Source organism: Berghia stephanieae, chromosome 8 (genome assembly GCF_034508935.2).
Source record: "Berghia stephanieae isolate SIO BIC M18660-M18661 chromosome 8, UCSD_Bste_1.3, whole genome shotgun sequence".
Lineage (NCBI taxonomy): Eukaryota > Metazoa > Mollusca > Gastropoda > Nudibranchia > Aeolidiidae > Berghia > Berghia stephanieae.
The window spans coordinates 23429261-23455839 of NC_088367.1; the positions used below are offsets into that span (position 1 = coordinate 23429261).

General features: G+C 35.8%; 1 protein-coding gene across 4 annotated transcripts; it reads right to left on the bottom strand.

The window, feature by feature from the left end:
• Window positions 1–7090: 7090 nt before the first annotated feature.
• On the bottom strand, window positions 7091–21543 carry LOC144978398 (tetraspanin-9-like). 4 transcript variants are annotated; one of them, XM_078924375.1, is made up of 8 exons: window positions 21484–21543; window positions 17977–18094; window positions 15722–15952; window positions 13925–13999; window positions 12808–12912; window positions 12256–12462; window positions 11451–11534; window positions 7091–7268 (listed from the first exon to the last, which is right to left on the bottom strand). In XM_078924375.1, exons 2-8 carry the CDS (start codon window positions 18085–18087, stop codon window positions 7143–7145), a joined length of 939 nt encoding a protein of 312 aa, XP_078780501.1. In that variant the 5' UTR covers window positions 18088–18094; window positions 21484–21543; the 3' UTR covers window positions 7091–7142. The 4 variants fall into 4 exon arrangements, with proteins under 4 accessions (XP_078780501.1, XP_078780500.1, XP_078780502.1 ...); XM_078924374.1 differs by lacking the exon at window positions 21484–21543 and adding an exon at window positions 20398–20488; XM_078924376.1 differs by lacking the exon at window positions 21484–21543 and adding an exon at window positions 10288–10351 and having other exon boundaries at window positions 17977–18771.
• Window positions 21544–26579: the final 5036 nt, after the last annotated feature.

A 26579-nucleotide genomic window follows, 5' to 3' on the forward strand; every position in this document is an offset into this window, starting at 1 on the left:
ACGAATATGAAAGCAGTCTCAACTAAGGGTTGCTGTTGCTTTATGCTCTTTTCTTTCTTTCTTTTTTCTTTTTATTTTTTTTCTATGTTTTTAAAAGTACAAACTGAATATCTATATATTTTTTTTTTTTACCAAAGCCTGAGAAAATGTTTGTGGAGCTTTAGCTTTCATATTGTCTTTTTTTTTTTTAGATGCTTTTACCTTCTAGACAGGGATGAAAAACCCCTCTGCAGAAGCTGTAACTGTGACCTCACAGTTCGATATATTTTGATAGAGGGTGCACAATTAGAACAGATAAGGTCACTACATTAGGAAATCAGGGACTTGAACTCTCTGTTCCGGTCAGTCGATCCACTTACAATTTTAAAGTATTTGCAGGAATGTGAACAGCAGAAATTGTAAATAAACATTAAAAAATAACAAACATCTAACTAATATGGTTTTATAAATTTTAATACAACAGCATTAACATGATAGAGCACCATGGCCAATCTAGTCCGATAAAAAAAAGTAACATGCGCTTAATTGGCCTAAATAGTGTTGAAAGCTCTGCTAAATGCCTACAAACAAAATAATTATATATTATTGTGACAGATCGGAAATGTTTGAGAGTAATATTCTTACCTAAAATGATGACATGATGAAGAACTTTGGAATGAGCAAAACATTTTAAAAGGAATGTGCACTACTTTATTTGAAATGATTCAGAACTGATTAATTTAGAGAGTCAAAAGTGTTTTTCTAGAAAATACTACAAAACAATTCCAGCGTATTCCAGAGATATTATTATGTATGTCGTAAATGGCATGTCAGGCAAAAGTCTGTAGTCGACCGAGTGTTTATTGAAAGTGTTCTCTTTCTCTATTTTTGTTATTGCCGCCTGCATTGATTCATTTATCAAGATTTGTTTTTTGTTTATTTTGTCTAATTCTAATGTCTTTATAACTAGATTAATAGCATTCTCAATTGACGCACTCACTCCACATGTTGCATTGTTGGTTTTTCACCACCAGAAGTACAACCTTTTTGTGGGTCATCAGCATCATCATCATCATAATCATTTTCATCCTCGTCTTCATTATCATCATCATCGTCTTCATGATATTGATATCATCGTCGTCACCGTCGTCGTTATCACAGCCACTACCACGACAATAGCCACAACTTGTGCGGTTTTCAGCCAACATTGATTCATAACCATGGCATAATAGGCTTGAAGGCAAGCTGGTGGTATAACAACTTCTTCAATCATTCTAGTTTGTGTTGTTATTGGCACTCACTAAGTGGTGGAGCAGTATAGCAATGGTTTACTGCAGTGTGTCATACACTTAACTTTCACTTTTTCACTGCAACTATTGGGTAATGAATGCATGGCAGGTGTTGAAAATCAGTTGTTGTTTTTTTTTGTTTTTTTTTTTGGTTTTTTTGTTTTGTTTTTTTGTAATGCATGGCCATGAATTTTTTATTCTATTTTTTTTTTTTTTTTTTTTTTTTTTTTTTTTTTTTGCTAATGTTTACTTTAATTTGACAATTGTTTGTTTTCTTTTGTTTTGTTTTCTTTGCATTCCATCCAACGCTTGGCGCCTTGATCTCTCTCTCTCTCTCTCTCTCTCTCTCTCTCTCTCTCTCTCTCTCTCTCTCTCTCTCTCTCTCTCTCTCCTCTCTCTCTCTCTCTCTCTCTCTCTCTTCTTCTCTTCTCTCTTTCTCTTTCTCTTCCCCCCCCCTCTCTCTCTCTCTCTCTCTCTCTCTCTCTCTCTTTCTCTCCCCCCCCTCTCTCTCTCTCTCTCTCTCTCTCTCTCTCTCTCTCTCTCTCTCTCTCTCTCTCTCTCTCTCTCTCAGTGCTTCTTTTCTGTGGTCCAATTTTCGTTTTTAATTTGTTGCTACTTTTTTTTAAAAATATATATTGACTACATAAGTTCTTAAGGCGTCAGTATCATACCTTGTTTTCTTTCACTTTCAAAAGAATTAGTATGTACCCATTACAAACATGAATATTAAACTGCCATGCAGTCTTTAATGTATATTATTTCATTTGTTTGTTGAATATATGTATGGCTTTACATGTCTGTCTACTTTATACAAAAATGCAATTGGGTTTTTTTATATGAACATTACAATAAATCTGAAAGCATATTTTTTTAGTCAACTGTGTTTCTGCTATATGTGACGATAATTGTATTTTTCCAATGAATGGCAAATAAACGAAATCAACAGTGAGTTGCTTTTAAAGTTTTATGAAGGTTAGATTTTTAAACTTATATTTTTCCTATACAATTTTGCTTTATGTTTGAAAACTCTTGGGTTTTTTAGGGGATTTTTTTTTACGACTGAACTGTATGTTTGGAAACTACCGGTGCTTTTATATCCGCGTGTTGTGTTGTAATTTTGTGAATAGCCAATTAACGAGAAATTTCTGGGTGAGGATCCTGACCTCCCATAGTGGGCAGGGAGGTACATGCTGTGTCTTCTATCCCGCCATACCGGTTTCCAATTGTTTCCTGTCTTTGTCTTGGAATGAGATTACTTGGTTTTGTCCTGGCCCTGGTCGGATGTAGGGAAACAGTCAAATGTATAGTTAGTTTTGGGAAATGATATTTTTTTCCTTTTAAATCATCTCTCTGTTATGCACTGTGTTATGTTTTGTTTATATTATATATAATTTGTAAACATTTGAGTGTATTCCTCTTAGTGGGGACCTGTGCTTGTGTCTAGATGAGACTTTTAGTGATCTCAAACTAAGTACATTGATAGTGTGCTCTTGGAATCTACACCTGTTTCTTATTTGAACCAATTCCCCTTTGTCTTACCTTTTCTTGGGTGCTTTAATTGTAATTCTGGAACTTTTTACTATCCTATTTGCTTCCTTTTTACTGGCGCTGATATGACCTTAATGTGTTGCAAGCGCCGTAAAACCCCTAAAAACAAAAAAACAGAAATGCGATGCAAAGAAATATCGCTTTTTTTTTCTTTTCAAGATGCTTGTAAGTGCAGACTTGTAATCTTTTCTATAACACACCCATATCCTCTTTATTTTTCCTGGCAGAGACATGACTTAAGTGTCATGGTTCGGGAAAATTCTAATAAAGAAATATAATTGAGAGAAATCTTTCAAAGATTTCTTTGAAAATGACATCAAATGCAAATTGGTATTTACATCAGTTTGTAGAATTTCATTACCTATTTATCAGGTGAGCTGGAGTGCGAACTTAAAAATTATGGAATTTTTTTTACCGGCGTTGAAATGACCTAAAAGTGTTTCTAGCACCGTAAAACTCCTAAAACCACAATCAAGAGCCGGGGGGTGGGGGGGGGGGGGGGGGGAGTCTAGAATATGTGAGATATAATATTTGCTTTACATTTTGCCTTGTCGTGATTTATTTTTCTATGTAAGACAAATTCATCTCTGTAAGATTGTTGGAATTATTTTAATTTTCTGTGCTGACATTATCTTGTTCTGGAAAATTCAAGCAGATTCACACGTTTTCTCAGAGGAAAGATGATGCTCCATATACCATCATTGTTTCCAAATATTTTTTGTATGTGAGAAAAGATGCTTAAATTTATATATATATATATATATATATATATATATATATATATATATATATATATATATATATATATATATATATATATATATATATACCATGCTATGTATGTAAACTGTACAATAGAGCTTTTAATATTTTTGTGTAACATCTGTTGAAATCATCATCATATTAATATTTTTGTTGTGTCTAGACTCTCTATGGCCATTGCTAATATTATCATAACTTTCACTATTTTTTTTTGTGTCAGACATAAGTTCTTGTAGTTTACTTAATGAATATGATATTTGGCTTTTAGAACAGAAAAAAGGGGAGGAGAGCATTTTAAAAATCAAAATGAAATTGGCCTTTCTATCGTTATGATATGAACTGTAGGAAATAATTATATAACATGCCGGAAAGGATTGGAAACATGCCAGTAGTGTGAAATGACAGTCATTTTATTATAGTTTATAGAATGTGCTTCTGGGCGGGGTTCTTGACCTGCTATCTTTAGCAGGGAGGTCACTTACTGTGTCTTCTATACCCCTCTTTTTCTGTTTTCCAACTTGCTTTTTGTCTTTGTCTTGGAATGAGATTACTTGGTTTTGTCCTTTCTCTTGTCGGAGTCCAGGGTTGGGAGGGAAACAGTCAAATGTATAGTATTATTTGGGAGATTATGTATTATTCATTGTATATCATCTCTCTGTTATGTTCTGTAATATTTTTTGTTTAATTTGAATATCATGTTTTATAAGCATTTGAGTGTATTCCTCTTGTAGAGATCCTGTGCTTGTGTCTGGATGAGACTTTTAGGTCATCTCAAATTAAGTACACTGATATTACGCTCTTGGAAACTACACCTTTTTGTTCCCTATTTGAACCATTTCCCTTTGTCTTACATATTCTTGTTTGCTTTTAATTAATCTAGATTTTTTTGACTGTCCTATTTTCTGTCTTTTCACTGGCGCTGAAATGACTTAAACGTAAAACCCTTTAAAGCAAACAAAAACAATAGAATGTGCTTGCAACATGGTCAATATCGATTACATGTGTATTTTCTATGTGTATCATTATCCAATATCAATTTGGTATAACAACATTCGATGTGTCTACTTCTTGCCTTCTTAGGCAGCCATTGCTTCTTTTTAAATGAATAAATAATTTTATACATAAATATTGTCTGAAAAGTCACCGCGTTTCGTGTTGTGTATTATAAACCGGGTGCAGTCGATATTTTTTTCTGAACCCTCCGACCTCTCTTGGGTGTGGTCTTTTGACCTCCCATGATGGGCAAGAGGTCACATGCTGTGTCTTCTATCCCTCTTTATCTGTTATTATTTTTTTTAGTTGCTTTCTGTATTTGTCTTGATGTAAATTTTGCTGCTCGAAGCTTGAAGAAATAAATAAAAATGTGAAATTGAATGTAAGCTTCAATTTAATATTCGAAAACATAAAATGGACGTTTCGGGTTAGTTTCCCCTATATCACCAAAAAAAACCAAAAAAACAGGATAAATAAAACACTACAGACGAATAAGATAATGTGGTAGTGGCGTTGCTAAGATGAATAAACAAAAACATTGATTTGGCAGGAAATAGTATGCTCCTTTGTAAGGAAGCACGAATTTAAAATGAACAATATATAATAGATATTTATAAAAGGTGCGGAATTAAGTCGAATCGCCTAATTTGTTTTGGGTGTATTCTGTTAGTATTTGAGTATACTCCTCTTAATGGGTTCTTCTGGGTGGGGTTCCTGACCTCCCATAGCGGGCAGGGAGGTACTTGCTGTGTCTTCTATCCCCATATATCTGATTTCCAACTTGCTTTCTGTCTTTGTCTTGGAATGAGATTAATTGGTTTTTGTCCTGGCCCTGGCCGGATTCCTGGCTGGGAGGGAAACAGTCAAATGCATAGTTATTGTTTTTGGAGATGATATTTTTTTCTGTGTAAATCATCTCTCTGTTATGTATTATTATATTTGTTATTTTGAATGTATAATTTAAGCATTTGAGTGTTTTCTTCTTTGTTGGATCTTGTGCTTGTGTCCGGTTGAGACTTATAGGTGATCTCAAACTAATTACATTAATGGCATGCTTTTGGATTCTATATCTGATCCCTATTTGTTCCCAGTTCCCCTTTGTCTTACTTTCTCTTGGGTGCTTTAATTTTAATTTCAGAACTTTTGTACTGGCGCTGATATGACCTAAATGTGTTGCAAGCGCCGTAAAAACAAACAAACATTAATGGGATCTTGTGTTGGTGTCTGGGTGAGACTTTACACTTTAAGGTGATCTCAAACTAAGAACAACTGGGTGGGGTTCCTACCTCCCATAGTGGGCAGGGAGGTACTTGCTGTGTCTTCTATCCCCTCTTATCTGTTTTCCAATTGCTTTCTGTCTTTGTCTTGGAGTGAGATTGCTTGGTTTTGTCCTGACCTTGGTCGGAGTCCTTGGCTGAGAGGGAAACAGTCGAATGTATAGATTGTTTTGGGAGATGATATTTTTTTCCTTGTAAATCATCTCTCTGTGATGTACTGTTACTCTTTTCATTTTTAACATATGATTTGTAAACATTTGAGTGTGTTCCTCTTAGTGGGGATCTGTGCTTGTGTCTGGATGAGACTTTTAGGTGATCTCAAACTAAGTACTTGGATAGTGTGCTCTTGGAATGTACATCTGTTTCCTATTTGGACCATTTCCCCTTTGTCTTCTCTTTTCTTGGGTGCTTCAATTGTAATTCTATAGCTTCTTACTATCCCATTTCTTCCTTTTTACTGGCGCTGGTATGGCCTAAATGTGTTGCATCGCCGTAAAACCCTTAAAAACAAACAAACAACTAAGAACAACGATCGTGTGCTCTTCGAATCCAAAAATCCGTTCCCTATTTGAATAATTCCCCTTGTCTTACTTTTCCTCATGTCCCTTTGATTGTAATTCTAGAATCGTTTCTTGGGTAGGGTCTTTGATCTCCCATGGTGGGCAGGAGATCACGCTGTACCTATCCCATGTATATGTTTTCCGAGTTGCTTTTTGTCTTTGTCTTCGAATGGGATTACTTAGCTTTGTCCTAGCCCTGGCGGAGTCCTTGACTCGGAGGGAAACAGTCAAATGTGTGATTATAGTTTTGGGAGATGACATTTTTTATTCCTTGTAAATCATCTCTCTGTTATGTATTGTTTCATTTTTTTTTGTGGGGGGGGGGGGGGGGGGGGGGGGGGAATTTGTTAAATTAAAGGTTTGAAAACATTTTAGTGTACTCCTCTTAGTTGGGACCTGTGCACGGGTCTGGATGAGACTTTTACTTTTAGTTGATCTCAAACTAAGTACACTGATAGTGCGATTTTGAAATCTACATCTATTTCCTATTTAAACCATTCTCCCCTTTGTCTTACTTTTTCTTGTATACTTTTAATTGTAGATCTTTAACTTTTTTCACGACCCCATTTTCTTCTTTTTTACTGGCGCTGAAATGGCCTAAACGTGTTGCAAGCGCAGTAAAACTCTTAATAACAAACAAACAACCATTCACAACACAAACAAATGAACTACAAAGGCAATGTTTTGATTACTCTTTTACGTTCTCATCGATATTTATTATCTTTATATCATCGTTAATAATTCCCAATCTTGTTGCTCTTCCTCTTAAAAGCCTGTAACTTTCTCTTGTGTTTCCGCTTGTCCTTCTCATCTCGTGCCACATCCTGCCTCACTGCTACAGCCGTCACTATATTCAAAATCTGGGAAGAAAGAACAAGAACATTATCAGGTTTCCATTTTATTCTAACCTGTCATATTTTCTTATAGTTTTCATTAAGTTTACGATATACATTAAACCACTGTATCGTTGAAATTAACATAGATCGAGACGAATCTTTTGAACCACCAACGATGAAAATGGGTCCGGTAATGAAGTGTGTAGCTGCGCGTAAATGAATCTGATAACACAGGGCCGCTAGATGGTCATTCCCAACGTCAATGTCCTATCATTATGGGTACCATCATTATGCCCTAGCAGATTTTAGAAATAACCATTTGAGTCATAGGCTGATAGAATTACCCTTAACTTTTTTTTATGTCACCTAGACATGCGCTCGCACACATAACAAAGTGCTGTCAGGCGGTTCATAACGCTGCTCTCCAAATGCTATCATCATCATCATCATTGCCTTTTTCACCCTGGGTCAGGGTATAGGCCACAGACAAACAGTTTCCATCCTTCTCTATCCCGAGCCAACTTTTTTATCTCATTCCAGGTCTTACCACTTCTCTGTATATCAGCTTCTTTAATTCTTCTCCATGTTCCTCGTGGCCTTCCCCTTGATCTTCTGCCCTGAGGGTTCCAGTCCAATACTTTCTTTGTTATAGTTGAGTCATTCTTTCTAAGCGTGTGTCCAATCCACCTCCATACTCCGTGTTGTAAAGGACGCCATGATGATCCTTTCTCCGCATTGTTCCCATCCTCTCAGTGACTTCTGGGCAAACTTGCTTAGAATTATTCCTACTCCCTGTGCATGAATCCCGTCCCCTCTCCCTGAATATAAAATCTTCTCCCCAGATATGCAGAATACGAAATGTTATTGATGACGAAACAAACAAAACACTCATCCATGCCCTTGTTACCAGCCGCTTGGATTATTGTAACTCTCTTGTACGGCCTACCAAAAAAATCACTGAACAGACTACAGTTGATGCAAAACAAAGCTGCTCGTATAGTTACAAGGAAATGGCCCTTATATAAACTTATCTATATGTGCTTTACGGAACAATTTTGACCCCAACCCCATTATATTTTAAAGAATAAATTTAATTTAATTTATCATCTTGCCTCGATGACTAAGTGGTAAGGTGACTCGTCTGGTCAGTCAAGCAATGCTAAGCTTTGTCAATGGCCAGATAGTTGACAGTGATCGTATCGTTGTTTCCTTGGGTATTCAACGCACATTACCCCACTCGATTCAGGTTTGAACGAGTTTCTGGCTTTAGGCATTGACGGATATTGCAAGAGTATTAGTACAAAAAGGCGCTTAACAGGCGACTGGTCATCTATGAAATGAAAAAATATGCTTCAATATAGTTTGCTGGGGAAATAAATGAAACATAGTGAAGCGCATTGAGCACGATTAATCTGTGGAAATGCACTATATACATAAATGTCATATTTATTTTATTTATCTTGGTGCTTTAGATAGACTCTGTAAACTGAAATTTTATAGCCGTGCATATGAAACTAGAGTGGATTTAATTTGTTTCTTTGGGAGGAAAAAGACCCGATAATGTTTTGTATTAAACTATGTCAGACAAAGTAAGAAAGAAAAACACAAGAAAAAAAAATAACATCTTAAAAAATCAGTCTGACTCCCAGTTGATGCAGGCTGATTCTGTGGGATTATTTTCTTTTCTTTCTTGCTTTGGCACAGTTGCATAGACACATTACTCGGAGGCAGATTTTTTGGGACGGTATTTTTTTAATGACTGCATCCCATCACCCTGTCACCAATTGGAATATTAAATGATATAAATGACTACATTCCATCACCCTGTCACCAATGAGAATATTAAATGATATAAATGACTACATTCCATTACCCTGTCACTAATGAGAATATTAAATGATATTAAATGACTACATTCCATCACCCTGTCACCAATGAGAATATTAAATGATATTAAATGACTACATTCCATCACCTTATCATCAATGAGAATATTAAATGACATAAATGACTACATCCCATCACCTGTCACCAATGAGAATAATATATTACATCCATCACCTTATCACCAATGAGAATATAAAACAATATAATGACTGCATCCACCACCCATTCACTGATGAGAACACGAATTATTTGAATTACGTACGATCATCGAATTCAACATAAACGATTACCCACCACACTGTCAACAATGAGAATTCAAAAGGATATAAATTCTTTAATCCCCCGTAATTAAGACGAATAAGCCACCTTTTCTTAAAAATTGGAATATTTTGACAGAAAATTTAAATATTGTGACAAACATGTCACCTATACTCATAAGTCAAAATGTCTTTACTAAAATTTTCAAGGTTGAATATAACATACTAGCTGTTTTTTATTTTTTTAAACTTGTGGTTCTTAACACTACTGTTAATCCAACCCTTGTTCTACATACTAACAAAATGATGGAAACAGTAAACTGTTTCTATCCGACGCCTTTCCATTTTCACCCTTTTGTTGGTATTATTACAATCTCAGGCTTTAGGCAACCCCCCCCCCCCCCCCCCCCCCCGGGCCCTCTACTTTTCCCTTGTATTACATGAAATTTACGTTCGATTTTTCCAATTAATGTATTTAAAATATGGATTGTCAGAGGTTAGTGCATTAGGGCTACAGAATTTTAAGCACTCCATCCACCAACTTATTATTAATAGACTACAAAATAATGTTAATGACTGCATTCATCGCCCAATAACTAAAGATATATTTGTTTTCAGAATATACAATATGTGACCCATCGTGTCGAAACGGTATTACGTCGGAATGAACCAGATTCTAGAAAGTCAAATTAAAGTTACACTGGTCAAAAATATAAATCATCGCTATTTAAGACTCTAAAATACGATTGTCATTGTTCTCAATAACACATACAATCTCAACCCAAGTCTGAGATTTCTGGCTATAAATTCAATATTCAGTATCTTAGTCATCCCGACATAATACCGTTTTGAGGCGAGGGGTCACAAATGACTATATCCATCACCAATGATGACCATACCCTATCCACCGCCCACTTTAGATGGGGGCTTCTTCACCACATATGCCGATATGAGACTTAGAACCTGTAAGGGATTTTATGCATCATGTCATATACTTGATAAATATATATAAATAGCATGATTCTCAAGTAACAAGAAAATAGGAAACAGGAAAAATACAAGCTTTAAAATGATGTAAACCTCGAATTGTGTGAGACATGTGAGCCCGAAGACGAGTTCTTGTTGTATCCGAGGTCTCGATAAATGCAATATATCTTTACTATTATTGTCAAGTAGAAAAAGAGAAAAACGAAGATTTTCATTTCTTTCGTTTAATCCGAACTTTCATTATATTCGTGCTCTTTTAATACGAATTCCATTATATAGGAGAAAAAAATTAATGTAAAAATCGGGGGATTTACCAAGTGGTCTGAGTTTCGAGCTCCACTTTTGGAAATCTGATTTATTATGGTATGCTTTTTCTTGCAGTTTTTTTCTGCTTTGCATGGCATACTGTGGTGAAAATAATGGCGATACTGACAACCTTTCAACAATTAATTAGCAAAAATGTACACCAATCTATACATGACCGTTCGTCAATAATGTTGGCCTACCCTACTGTAAATCCATTTTTCTTTCTAAAATCAAGTGAACAGAACGCTGCTAATAATTACATTCATATGAAGCAAACAAAAATAATATTTGATATATATGTTTTACAAACCTAAAATCGAACAGTGCAATACATATACCAATGCGCTCTTTGTGAGTCAATTGGAGCCGTGCGTTTAGCTAAAATACAGCATCCTCCCATCGGATAAAACAATTAACAGACAAAACTACATGTCGTGTAACCTTGAACGTTTATGGTCTGATTAATAGAATTTAGTGAGAACTAATCATAAAAATGACTGGCTAAAAACATTAAAAAATAGCTGAGTGGTGTCAATTTCGTTCCTTCTGTATCGTTAAATATAAAATCGATCCGATGAATCAGGTAGGTCTTCGCCCGAATCTTTCTAGAGGAGAGCTCTGAGCTCTTGTTTTCATTGCTAGCATGTCCATTTTTTTTTTTTTAAAGAGCAAACAAACAAACAAACAATTAAGCCTAGCTAAACAAGACAAACGAGTGCTTGAATCACACAAAAAGCGGATGCGTTTTTGTTTTTTTTAAAGGATTTACCTCGCACAGGAATATGAGACCACCAGCCACATAGAGAACCACTCTGTAGTCTAAGATGTAGTCTTCAAATGCGTCGTAACATCCCTGAAATACAAGAACGTAGATCAATGTAGTGGGGCAGGTTTTGTATATGTTTTTCTGTTGTTGCTTTGTTGTTGTTGTTGTCGTTTGGTTTGGTTTGGTTTTGTTGGGGGGGGGGGGGGGGGGGGGGGGGGGGGGGGGGGCTTGAAGTTTTTTGTTTCAATTTTGACATTCTGGTGGTTTTTTTTTTTCGTTTTTTGTTTCCCTTCGTTTTTCTCTTTTTTTTTTTCGGTTATTAATTCTTTGATGTTGGTTTCTTTTGGGGGTTGGATGTTGTTTTTTTTTTTTGTTTTTTTGCTTGTTTTTGAATTTGTTTTGATTTGCTTTGTTTTCGTTTTGTTTTATTTAATATATTCCTTTCATTCCTCCACGGAGCCGTTGATTTGGGCACGGAGACAGTAACAGGGGACAGCGTGGCTCAGCGGTACGGTCTTTACGCGTACACAAAATGTACCTAGTTCGACTACCCGGCTCGTTGTGCGCCTTGAGCAAGTCACCTCGCCCTAGTTCACTTTGCGGCGCTGCACTGCGGCTGACGCCTGGTTTATTCCAGTCTTCCCTTGGAATAGACCCTAAAGACAAATTTCCCCTTGGGGTTGAATAAAGGGAATTTTATTTTTATTTATTTATTTATTTATTTATTTATTTATTTATTTATTTATAACAAGAAGCAGAGTGACCCCAACTTCATTCATTCTACATATTAATTAGCTTAGCTGCTTACATTCATGTAGTTGGAGCTGGTCGAATTCGGAGATACGGCACAATCAGCAGAGCTGGGCAAGGTGGCACTGGGGTACGTTCCGTCGATATCACAACAAAATATGGGCGCTGTCAGGGTAACAGCTGATCCTCCAAAGGTTGTTTGTGCGTTCCAGTCTGTGTTATTATTGGCTATATCCGTGTAATCGTCAATACCGCAACAGTCAAGCTAAAAGAAGAATTAGGACAAAATTAAATAATGACAAGATGTTCAAATAGAGCTAGCACTTTGCGGTATATCTAACAGAACAGACCCTGTAACCCAATCACAGCTTTGAGGTCAGGGGAAAAGGCGCGGGGGGGGGGGGGGGGGGGGGGGGGGGGGTGGGGGTTAGAAAAGATTCGTCATCATCATTATCATTATCATCATCATCATCATCATCACCATTATCAATATCATCATCATCAGCATCCTCCTCCTCCTCCCCCTCCTCCTCCTCCTCCTCCTCCTCCTCCTCTTCCTGTTGGGCCCAACAGAAAACAATGATTATACACCACATATACCATAACCCACCTTAGAGAAAACAAAGTTCCACCCAATAGTAACAGGTTCAGTACTGTTCCATCCTTCATACGTATCCAATGTGGTCTGAAGGGCCCCTTTAATTTTACTATCGATCTGAAATATATAAAGGTAACGATATAACAAAGAGATTGAATTTCTTACACAAGACAAACACTTCTTCTGTTATTTATTCTATTTTATCAGGGTGTCCACAAAGTCTGGGTACATGTCGTACTTCCCCATCTATTTATATTTATTCATGTATGCTACAGATTGTGGAGATTTGGCTAAATGATGCTTTTCTTCACTGAAGAAGAGGTCATGTATTTTAAAATACTATTCAGTTACATCCCAATCGAATTTTTAAAGAAGAATTTGTACTATTACCTTGTACCCAGACTTTATGGACACCCTGTATTATATTGATAAGATTCAATTTATTTTTATTTTAGCCTGTACCAAAAGACGGTTTTGTGACGTTCGCCACAAAAATATACTAAAACTTAGTTATCTATATGAGAAACCTAAGGAAAAAATTCGCTTTTTGAGTTAAATAATGAAAAAGAAACAAACATTCTGATGAGCTAACACCAAAATTATAGTAGTAATAGCTGTTTGTTGTGTCGAAAAAGAGTGACCAAAGTTGATACACTGTCCATACTTTTTGGATCCTTTGAGGCACTATTTTGCTATTGTATTGGAGCTAGGTCGCAATTTTTTTTTGGTTTATTTTACATTTTTCGATTGATAGAAATTGATGAAAACGAATGATGTTTCTTTTTCCAAATAGCTTGTAATTGGAGTATTTTTTGTGGTTTAAAAAAACGAGCATTTATATAGCAACACTTAAAATGTAGGACGGGGCATAGCGCCTGTTAGGCGATATTACAATTTTTTTCGGACAGAGACAACGCTGTAACGGCTGGGTACTCATTTACACCTGAGCACGGCGAGAGAAAGTGAGTAAAGAGCCTTTTCCAATGACTCAACTATGCGCCGAGCGAAGCTCGAACCCAGGACCGTCCGGTCCGAAAGCGAGTGTCATACCGCAAGACCACGTAGCCGCACAACGTCACAATAATGACCTTTGGCAAGGTCTCATTTGAATAAATTATAAAAGTCTTACCTTGTCCCTGAAAACCAACAGTAAAATGACGGCAACTACTTCAATAATGATGATCTTCAACATCACCAATGCATACTGCAGGAGAAGAAATAAATAAATTAAGAAAGCTGATGAAAATAATGACGATGCTGACAATAACGGTGATTAATTTAACGGAATTGATGGTTCGAGTGTAACTAAGCATTAACCAATCAGAACAATCCTTTCCATTTAGACCGTTTCATCCGATTGGCTATTAAATTTCCAGTCAACTAGCAAACAGGCCTTAAATCAATAGCCACCTTAAGTACATGCCAAATAGACAAATAGGTCAGTCCCATAGTTAGTGGGTATTTAATTTATTACAATATTTTGACACACGGTTAAAGAAAAATTGCATTGCAACACCTCGAGACACTTTGTATTTTTTTCCATCGCCTGTGTTAAATTTGTGAGTGATTATTGTTTCAGGTAAAAGGCAAGCACATAAGTTGGCTACGGATCGTCGGCGGTGACTTAAAAAAAAAACACAAAAAAACTTTAGAGTAAAAACAGACTCGTTGAAATGTCCATTTAACCAATTTTAATAACAAGATAACTGACGCAATTTTCAAAGTTGGGCACTGTATGTTGATTGAATAGGTTGAGTATCATACTACCAATAAAATATTTTTTAAAGCATTCATGTTAAAGGCTTACTAGGCATTTCAACAAGAAGTCACGGATGAACCATCAGTTCAAAAAAAAAAGAAAATAATAAATAAAGAAATGTGAAACACCGCATCACTCTGCACTATGTCGGGGTGCGACAGATCGTATCTAGCCTTCGAGATAAAAATGGCCTGCTATGATTTTCAACCCAGATGGTGACGTCATATTCTGAGGCGACATCTCGTGGTTTGGAAACGAGTTCAATTTGATTTCTTGTGTTTCACAAGCAATCTTGTTTTAGGTCGTTTTCATTTACTTTTCCCTGCTGTTTTCATTCCCTTACTATTACGCCATTTTGGATCATAAATTAATACTCCAGAAGAATCCTGAGAATCTCTTGTAACGAACACAGAACTGATAAAAACAGCAGTCAGTAAGGAGAGTGAGCCTTCTTTTCCTGGCCCACAACCCCCCCCCCCCCCCCCCAATCAACTAACATTCATTGTATAGAGATTAAATGATCAAATATTTTTTTTATGCCATGGTTACAGCAATCAGCTGTATTTCAAATTTGTAATGTTTTCTTTTCTTTCTTTTTTTAAATTTTTTATATTTATTTTTTTTGTCGCATGTTTTTTTTTTAAATTATTGTTTTTCATTTATAAAAACAATCAACGATATTGTTATCAGCTAAATAAGTCAGCCGCATCCTAAAACTGGTATTATGTTACGATGATGTTAAAAACTTATTCTATTAAAAAAATAATTTTAAAAACTATGAGCACTTTTATATCGCAATATCCACTAAACGTGTTCAAAGCGTTTTACAAGTGGTCCCAGCCAACAGCAACATTTATTAGTGGCTAGATACTCATTTTACACCTGAGTACGGTGAGAGAATGTGGGCAAAGAGCTTTGTCCACGACTCAACTATGCGCAACGCAGAGCGGGCCTTGAACCCAGGACCTTCCGATCCGAAGTCGAATAGTTGTTTCTTTCTGAACAAAATGGAAATATCGCCTAATAGACGTTGTGTCTCATCCTAAACGGTTAAGTTTTGCTGTTAGGGACGCCCGTAAACTGTTGAACACTTTTATTTGAAATTGCGCTATATAAATACTCTAGAAAGTAAGAAAGATCCATGCTTCACACATCCAAGATACTCACAACTGTCAGCAACATCTTGACTTGACAACAACCTCCGATGATACCCATAGCCCCGAATACCATTACGATGAATCCCAACAGCATGATCACGATGGACACCGACTGGAATACGGACTTGAGATCAACGCCGTCCACTTTGGCTGACGTCATGATGTCCAAGATGTACGTCTCAAAAAGGGCAGACTCGAAACGTAACAAGTATCCCACCGTCATTAGTCCGGCTCCCAGAAGCTGGTGACAGAAAACCAAAGGGCTTATCCAGATTCAAATTATATTTAATTTGTTTTCCTTTTTTTTTTTTGGTTGATTTTTTTTTTTGTTTGTGAATGTGTGTGTTTGTTTGTGAGTGTGTATGTGAATGTGTGTGTGTGTGTGTGTGTGTTTTAAATGTTATCTTGGGTTTTTATTTTGTGTTTTTGTTGATTTTTTTTGTTTTTGTTTATTTGATTGCTTTCTGGGGGGGGGTTACATTTGCATTGTTTTATGACATGTTATTTTGTTGAGGTTATTGTTTTCTTTTTATAAATGTATTTTCAACATTTTTTTTCGAAACCGATGGGGTATTTTTTTCAGGTCGTATGACCCTAATTATTATGGGCTTGATTTTGAAATCGAAATACTCTTAAAACCAACGTAGCTTATTGTCCATTATAAAGTGCAATATCCACTAAACGTGCTCAAAGCACTTGACAAGGGGTCCCTAGACAACAGCAACATTTAACATGTAGGACGGGACATAACGCTTTTAGGCAATATTACATTATTTTCGGACAGAGACACACCTGAGTACGGTGAGAATGTGAGTAAAGAGCCTTCTCCAAGGACTCAACTATGCGCCGAGCGAGGCTCGAACCCAAGACCTTCCGATCGAGTGTCATTCCACAAGACCACATAGCCTCACATTATAGCAAGTTAAAACAAGCCCATAATTGGATTCAGTAGTCTGATGTCACGCCTCCCGGCAACGGCGGCCATCTTGGTTCTAAACAAAGAAAATCATTACTTTTTATTCTTCATGCTGGCTAGAACTTTTCATATGCCTTGTGGTCAGAATGTGTAAAAGTCAAAACACGATCAAATTTATGTTTTTTTTTTTCCCTCTGGATACGCTTTTATGCTCGCCGGAGAAATATTTCATACGGGCGTCCGCCATTGTTCCGATAGTTTAGAGCCAGTGTTACTTAGTTACCATGCGTCATTAGGAAGAAAGTGACGTTACGACTGTTGAAGCGTATTGCAATATGGCTATAGGACCTGTTAATATGTTATTATTATAAGCACATACTACATAGCGTAGCGATCTATAAATTATGTATATCATTTCGCCATGTATCTTTTCTTTTTATTTAACCTTCTCCTTACCAACCACTTTCAGGATTTTACCCAAAATTTCAAACCTAACTAACACAAAATAGATTTTTTATCACTCAAACACAATAGCAGTACAATTCTTGCGATAAATCATTTCTTTAGCAAAACATGCTCTACAACACACTGTTCATTTTCTTGAAATTTTATGATGTACAAGAGAAATTTGAATAAGAAAAATGTTGGTTATATATGACGAATGTGACCATTTTATTACAGTTGGTAGGGAGAGGGTTAATCTAGACTAGTTCTCATGTTTAATTCTATAATATGTATAGCCATTACTATCATAATTTGATTTGACCAGTTAACTGCCATACTCTGGGAAAACATAATGTATTTAAAAATTTGACCAGAAAGCTCGCCCTTCAAATCTTGATCGATTTAAATTACCCCCATCTTGGCTAAAGCTTTCAAACCTGAGACTGGGATCCCCCCCCCCCCCCCCCCCCCCCACCCGGAGTCTTACTTTAGTTTGAGAGTTTTTGCGAAGATAAGGGTCATTTAAATCGATCGATATTTGAAGGACGAGTTATAATACATTTTATTTCAGAGTGCGGCTATGTGAACTGGTATGACACTCACTTTCGGATCGGACGGTCCTGGGTTCGGCGCGTAGTCAAGTCCCTAGAGAAGGCTCTTTACTCACATTCTCTCACCGTAGTCAGGTGTAAAATGAGTATCTGACCGTTAACAGCGTTATCTCTGTCCGAAAAAAATTGTAATATCGCCTAACAGGCATCATGTTCCTTCCTAGATGTTAGGTGTTGCTGTTGGCCAGGGACCCTTGTAAAGCGCTTTGAGCACGTTTAGTGGATATTGCGCTATATAAAAGCTCATTTAAAAAAATACCGATTATAATTCGTTTAAACAAGTATAAAACTCACGACAAAGAAAATGTTGAATACAATCAACCACAGTCGGGAAGTACATCTGCAACATCCACCCCCAGTTTTGGGAGGGGGTGGGGGGTCTGGGGTTCCATTAATCCAAGCCATTCCCGGACTGTTAGAAAGAAAGATTGGGGGGAAGGGGGGGGGGGGGTTGGAAAACATCACGTTAGATAAAGAAATGGAGAGACAAAATGTGAGTGAATGTGACTCATCAAAAAGGGTACAATACAAAGAATCAACGTTTCGGTCTTTGGCCTTCCTCAGGTCACACACAAAACACACGGGGTAATTTTTTTTTTTCACAAGTTTTGCAAAAAGAAATTTGGGGAGAAGAGAGAGAGAGAGAGAGAGAGAGAGAGAGAGAGAGAGAGAGAGAGAGAGAGAGAGAGAGAGAGAGAGAGAGAGAGAGAGAGAGAGCGCATTTCAGGGGCATTGCAGGTGTTTGATTGGAGGAAAAAAGATATACAAATGATAAGAGGGCTGACTAAGCTTAAAAAAAAAAAAACGATATAGAGTCATAGGGAATTATTCTAATAAATTCACTCGCTTTATTTTTCTCTCTATTTTATTGGCTTATGTAAGCACCTCTAGCTTTAGGAACAGAAATTGGCTTATGTCCGAAAGTCTTTGTAAAGAATGTAAATTGTGTACCAGAGAAAGAAGAAACAGAGACACACAAGAGAAAAGTCACCGATAAAAGTAGCCTTCCGGAATAAGGATTGAGCCTCAGAGGTTATGATTAATTGAAGGATGCACTAACATTCCACCTCAAATGCAATGATGATGATGATGATGATGATAATGATGATGATGATGATGATGATGATGATAATGATGATGATGATGATGATGATGATGATGATGATGATGATGATGATGATTACGATGATGATAATGGTGATGATGAAAGTAATGACGATAATAAGAAATATAGAATTAATAATATTAATAATAATGATAATAATAATAATAATAATAATAATAAATAATAATAATAATAATAATAATAATAATAATAATAACAATAATAATAATAATAATAATAATAATAATAATAATAATAATAATAATAATAATAAGAATCATAATAATAACAATAATAATAATAATAACAATAATAATAATAATAATAATAATAATAATAATAATAATAATAATAATAATAATAATAATAATAATAATAATAATAATAATAATAATAATAATAATAATAACAATAATAATAATAATAACAATAATAATAATAAAATAATAATAATAATAATAATAATAATGATGATGATGATGATGATGACAATAGTAGTGGTAGTAGATATAAGTAGTTGTAATAATAATAAAAATAATAATAATAATAATAGTAGTAGTAGTAGTAGTAGTAGTAGTAGTAGTAGTAGTAGTAGTATAAATGATCAATGATAATGATAATAATAATAATAATAATAATAATAATAATAATAATAATAATAATAATAATATAATGATAATAATAATAATAATAATAATAATAATAATAATAATAATAATAATAATAATTATTATTATTATTATTATTATTATTATTATTATTATTATTATTATTATTATTATTATTATTATAATCAATCACCTCAACTACGCCATTTTTCACATCTCCTATCCGTCTTTAGTGTTTCATTCATTGTGTTTTGTTGAAAAATGGGAAACCCGAAACGTCAACATTGTCTATCTTCGTTCAATATATTGAAGCTTACATTTCAATATCGTTAGCATGTAGAACAAGAAATCAAACTGTCTTTTAAAAAGAAAAAAATACAAACAAACAAACAAACAAACCTATGACTGACGTCAATGAAAGTCGGAGCTTGTGTCATGGGTGTCAGTTTTCAATTTTCAAAGTGTTGAGTCAAAACAATAATTGCGGATCAATTTTATCAAATTACACACCAATCTGAAGTATAGACCAATCTTCACCGTGTACGTTAACCCTCTCCTTACCACCTATTGGAAAATCGTCACATTTCTTACGATGCAACCGTCACTTTTCTCGTCCAGATTGCATTTCTTTTTGCTATAGCTTTAAAAACTTGACATTCTGTAATAGAGCTCAAATTGTCAAACAATATTATGTATAGAATGTGCTGGTTCTTTTCTGTTTGAGTAAGAAATGTCTGTTTTTGTGTTGGGTGGGTGTGAAGTTTTGGGGAAAATTCTGAAGACGGCTGGTAAGGAGAGGGTTAAATAGACGAATGTAAACTATTGTCTCCAATATCATCTATCCATGCAGATTTTAGATTTTATAAAGTTCCAAATCCGTATTTTGATTAAATACTCCATTTCCAATTTTATTAAAATTGGCGGAGCAGAAATAATATAATATAATATATAAAAGACACGGATTTTATAGAGTTGCCATTCATTAGTAGTTAAGTTACTTACTTTTTATTTGGGAGTAATCAAATGAAGGACCTCCAAAAGAAATAAAACGGTAATTTTACTATTCCATGAATTCAGGAAAATGCCATCAATCAAAAGAGATATCAAAGCATTGAGCACATCTAAATAACAATATAATATAGTACCTCCTCGGCACCAGCGGATGCCTGTCTAAAGCTTCCTATTTTATATTCTAAAGTGTCTGTGTTATTCCTTGCGGGGTTATAATTATAACATTTATAATTGCTATGACGTATGAGTATCAATGTACCGATAATAATAATGTAGAATATGTTTAATCGGATTATAGATTAGTGTCCGCTACACTTGACCACTGTTACATTATACTTGCAGAGGCGTAGCGGCAAATGTATAGTTACGGGAAAAAATGTAGAATGTCTTTAGACTAATTCCCATTTTTTACATTTTGTTAATTTCAAAGGAGGCATTGATAGATATAATACAAATGACTGATTGTATCGATTAAATATTTTGTTTGGTTGTACGTGAGCTAAAATTGTATTCTTGATTTTGTTATGAAATTGAGCTTCACTGACAATCGGAAAAACAGATTTTTGTTTCATTAATCTACATCGTTTATCCCAACAGCATCTTTCTACGTTCACAGTTATAAGGGGAGGATGAGATACGGAGGGGGGGGGAGGGAGAGAGGGCGCTGAAGAAGAATTTTTAGCCCCAAAAGCGATGCTTTGTGGATCTTGTTCTTTTTAAGCAGTTATAAAAATAATTGTTTGGGACTTTTATTTAATTCGAGTTTTGAAGTTTTATCGCCGAGAGATAATCTGACGCAATCAAATTTTTTTTAAACAAAACAAAAAACAACTATAAACGTTGTAACTGTTGATAGAACAACATTTCCCGACCTACCAACACTCCACTTGCATAATGCTATTTTAAAAAGAAAAACGGATTAGGATAACATTGCATGTTTAAAAAAAAAAAAGTAAATGAACTCCACTAGCAACAAAAAATTAATCTCCACACACAGACATTCACTCTTTGTCACTTCCTTTTAAAAGTCTTTATAATGTGCGTAATTTGTAATAGTCAGCCACTTTATTTTGTTACCCCAATAAGCCCAGGCGCTAACAGCATATAGAGAAGTGTAACGATACGCCTCTGACAGTCCCGAGTAGATTCCAAAAGTGACCATGTGCTAATCCGATAACACTATTCATTGACGTGGAACGGATGTACCTATTTTATAACGGCCAGGGCCGTTGTGTTTGGAAAACGGATATGTTCTTTGAACCACAAGAAAAGACACTTTATCCTATCATGTTTGTTGACAGACACTTAGGTATTATTACAGAGATAATTCATAATTTAAAAGATTTAATTTTAGTTAATTTCCTTTTCAACGCGAAAAACTAATGTAGGTATCTTTGTTTAAAAGTCCGTCTGGTGGATAGCATTTATAACTCCCGAGTTCATCAGATTTAACCCTGCGATATTTTCATAGAACGCAAGTAATCAATCATTGTGGCCTCTCACCAACAGAAACGTGTAACATGTAAAACGAGACATGACGCCTGTTAGGCGATATTGCAATTTGTTTCCGACAGAGACAACGCTGTTAACGCCAGGTACTCATTTAACACCCCGAGTAAGATGAGAGAATGTGAGTAGAATCTTTTCCAAGGACTTAACTATGAGCTGAGCGAGGCTCGAACTCAGACCTTCCGATCCGGAAGCGAGTGTCATACCACAAGACCACATAGCTGCATCTTTTATCAATTCGATTGAAAAATTGCTATTGTTGGTAGCAAGTCTTCAATTATTTCTTTATACAATATTTCTTTCATAACTTTACTGCCCACAAAGGAACTAAAAATGCTGGATATGGGTTTGTAGTAGAATACCCAGATAAAACCTGTGATAAAATCCACAATTCTTGCAAAGCTCCTGCTCAAACTACGAGGCAGAGGCAGTTGCATTAGAAGCCTCACTGCGATACCTCTCTTCTGTTTTTCAGCTAAACCCTTCAAAACTTTCACACACTGTCATCTTCAAATCAATTCTCCAAGCTCTGGGTTTAAATAAACTCTCCTCAACCTTAAATAGTTTAAGATCTCAACTAGATGAATTCCTTACAACACACAGAGTAGACTTATCTCTCCAGTGGATATCGGGACATTCAAATATACCAGGAAATGACAATGCAGACAGACTAGTCAGACTCGGATCAACGCTTTTAGAACCATCGATTCCAGTATCCTTAGACACAGCAAAACAAATAAGAGAGATGAATGGATGAACAGTTGGGCAATGAGCACCACGGGTAGATGTATGTCTTCCCATATGACCACTCCTGTAAAGACTGGTAGCCTAAATAAGCGGAAGATACCAGCAAAGCATCATCTTTCAACTAAGAACACAACACATACCGCTCAACAGCCATTTAAGCAGAATTACTAAAGACACATCCCCTTCCTATCCCCTATATCAACACTCCAATGAAACAGTAACACACCACTTGCTTGAATGTCAACCTCTTGAAGACATGAGATGCACATTCCTCCCACCAAATCCAAGCATCAGTAACACACTTTATAGTCACCTGGAACAACTACAAAAGACGTCTACGTCATGGCACAAGACTGAAGGGCAAGAGCTCAGGTGGTCGCTGGTTCGGATAAGTAAGTAAGTTTCATAGCTTCAAGAAGCTTTAAGTCAGTATCCTTATTGTAGTCACTCTGTGAGTATTGATACTGCGCGTTTAGTTAAAATACTCACAATACCCGCCAACCGAATATGACGTACCAACACCCAAAACTGGGTGTAATCTTGAATGTTTATAGTCTGATTGATTTAATTTAGTGAGGCGTAATTACTAAAATGGCGGTCTAAAAAACAATAACAAGGAGCTGCGTGACGTGATACATTTCTTTTCTTCTGATCACTATAGTAAGAGTGTCAATCTGATTGTCAATCAATATCGTCCTATTTAAAGATCAGGAAATGTGTGTATGAAACAGTACCAGACTAAGCAAGAAAGAAATATACAAGGGTACTCTGAAACGTCCTTACGCGGCTCAAATTTCAACACTATAATAATAGAAATGAAATTGACAAAGGTATCAAAACAAAGCATAGTTTATGTCCTTTCGGTTTATCACTTCAAATGTCTGCATCGTCACCGTTCCCATCCACACAGAGCCGCCAACGATGCCCCAGTTATTGTATCTTGGCGGTAATATTCGACACCGTCGAGTCACTTCCGCCTGCACTTCGTCATCTCTGCCAAAATTTGCCCCCTTGATGCGTCTGTTAAGTCTTAAGAAAAGGAAAAAGTCACTTGGAGCTCAATCAGAACTGTAAGGGGGAGTGTTCTACAACTTCAAGAAAACTTGCCCTTTCAATGTGATCATGCGTTTGTGTGAGCATTCTTGGTATCCAACGGGCACATATCTTTCTGTATCCCAGAATTTCTCGAACGATATATCCAACCCTCCCTATGAAATTCCAAGCCTTTATGAGATGTCGGATTGTTTTATCGGCGATTAGCTCGATTAAGTTCGAAATTTGTTTCCCTGATTTGCTGCACTTGGTGGACGTGAACTGCGACCCTGCTCATTAAATGTTGGTGGAGGCAGCATCAGTTCCAGTTAAGAACTTAACCAACCTTTGAATTGCATGCCAATTTGATTGTTGCTACCAAGTCTCCAATTATATATTTCTTTCATAGATTTTAAGATATTCCATTGCAAAGCACGGGTATTTTACTAGTAATAAATAAATTAATTACTCGGGAGATATGGTTTACGTTAAAAAGGGAAAATATATATCTAAAAAAGGCTTCCCTCTTGACTAGGGATCCCCAAGGACCAAGAAAAAATCGAACTCTCAATCTAGAGCAGAGAGAGCGCAAAGCGGAAAGGGGGAACATATTTCGAGGGATGAAATACACAGCAAATGTGACCTTCCACCCACAATGGAAGGTCAAGGACTTCACCCCATTTCGATAGCTCTCATCAAGATTGTATGTATTTGTTCTTAAGGGTTTTATGGCGCTCTAGACACATTCAGGTCATATTAGTGCCAGCAAAAAAAAAAAAGAAAAAAAAAAAAAAGAAAGAAAAATTAAAGCACCCAAGAAAAAGTAAGGATAAAGGAAAATTGGCTCAAATAGGGAACGGATGTAGATTCCAAGTGTACTTAGTTTGAGATCACCTAAACGTCTTATTGTTGTTTGTTTTAAAGGATTTTACGGCGCTTGCAACACACAAAAGATTAGGTCATATCAGCGTCAATAAAAAGTATGAAAATTTTGAAAGTAAAAACATTCTAGATGTACAATTAAAAGGACTTGAGGAATGTTGTTTTGTTGTTGTTCTTAAGGGTTTTACGGCGTTTGCAACACATTGAGGTTATATCAGCGCCAGTAAAAAGGAAGAAAATGGGATAGTAAAAAGTTCTAGAATTACTAATTAAGCATCCAAGAAAAGGTAAGACAAAGGGGAAGAGGAAAAAGTAAGACAAAGGTGAATGGTACAAATAGGGAACAGATGTAGATTCCAAGAGCACACAATCAGTGTACTTAGTTTGAGATTACCAAAATGTTTCACCCAGACACCATCACAAGATCCCACTAAAAGACATACACTCTAATGTTTACAAATCATATGTTTAAAAAAAAAAATATAACAGTACAGAACAGAGAGATGATTTACAATGAAAAAAATATCATCTCCCAAAAATATAACTATACATTCAACTGTTTCCCTCACAGCCAGGGTCAGGACAAGACTTAGTAATCTCATTCCAAGACAAAGACAGAAAGCAATTGGAAAACAGATACAGGGAGATAGAAGATACAGCAAGAACCTCCCTGCCCACTATGAGAGGTCGGGAACACCACCCAGCTAAACCTCTTATCCAGACAGCAGCATAATAATCAAATGTTTACTAAATATGTTCAAACAAACAAAAAATATAAATAACGGTCAGTACATAAAAGAGGGATAATTTACAAGGAAAAAAGTATCACCTTCTCAAAACTTACACTATACATTTGACTGTTTCCCTCTCAGCCAAGAACTCAAGCAAGGGCCGAGACAAAACTAATTAAACCCATTCCAAGAGAAAGCCAAAAAGCAACTCAGAAAACAGATATAGGGGGATAGAAGACACAGCAAGTGATCTCCTGCCCATCTTTTGTTTGTTTGTTTGTTGCTTTAGGTCTCTTCCAACACAATTGAGGTTATATGAGAGACCGCTGAAACAAAAAAAACAAGCAATCTAACAAAAATAGTACAAATGTAAATCAAAATCATAACCTAAAGATATCATAAGCTAAATTATAAATAACCAAGAACAAACAGGCAGAAGATTTACAGAAAAAAATATCCCCTGTCAAAAATACAATCACAAACCAAAGAAGCAGGATAGGCTATTAAAGAGAAGAAGAAACGACATCACTATCGGATCGTACACCCATGCGAACATCATAGGTATATGATTCAAGGGTGATGCTCCCATCCAACCACCCGCCCTGCCCATCTTGGGAGCTCAATAAGATTCTACTGTTTGTATCTCTTTAGTACTTCGATCATAGTGCATACTTCGTTCAACACGCCATCCTAAAAAAAAAAACACACAAAAAAAAGATCTAAAATAAATAATAAAATAAAACGTGGAAACAAAAATCTTTTTCAAAATTTTGTTCCTTCTCTTTTCAAGTTCAGTTGCCTTCCTTTAAAACATTATCATTCACATAAAATTACAGTATACGTTCTAAATTTTTTTTTTGTTTGTTGCTTTAGGTCTCTTCCAACACAATTGAGGTTATATGAGAGACCGCTGAAACAAAAAAAAACAAGCAATCTAACAAAAATAGTACAAATGTAAATCAAAATCATAACCTAAAGATATCATAAGCTAAATCATAAATAACCAAGAACAAACAGGCAGAAGATTTACAGAAAAAAAATATCCCTGTCAAAAATACAATCACAAACCAAAGAAGCAGGATAGGCTATTAAAGAGAAGAAGAAACGACATCACTATCGGATCGTACACCCATGCGAACATCATAGGTATATGATTCAAGGGTGATGCTCCCATCCAACCACCCGCCCTGCCCATCTTGGGAGCTCAATAAGATTCTACTGTTTGTATCTCTTTAGTACTTCGATCATAGTGCATACTTCGTTCAACACGCC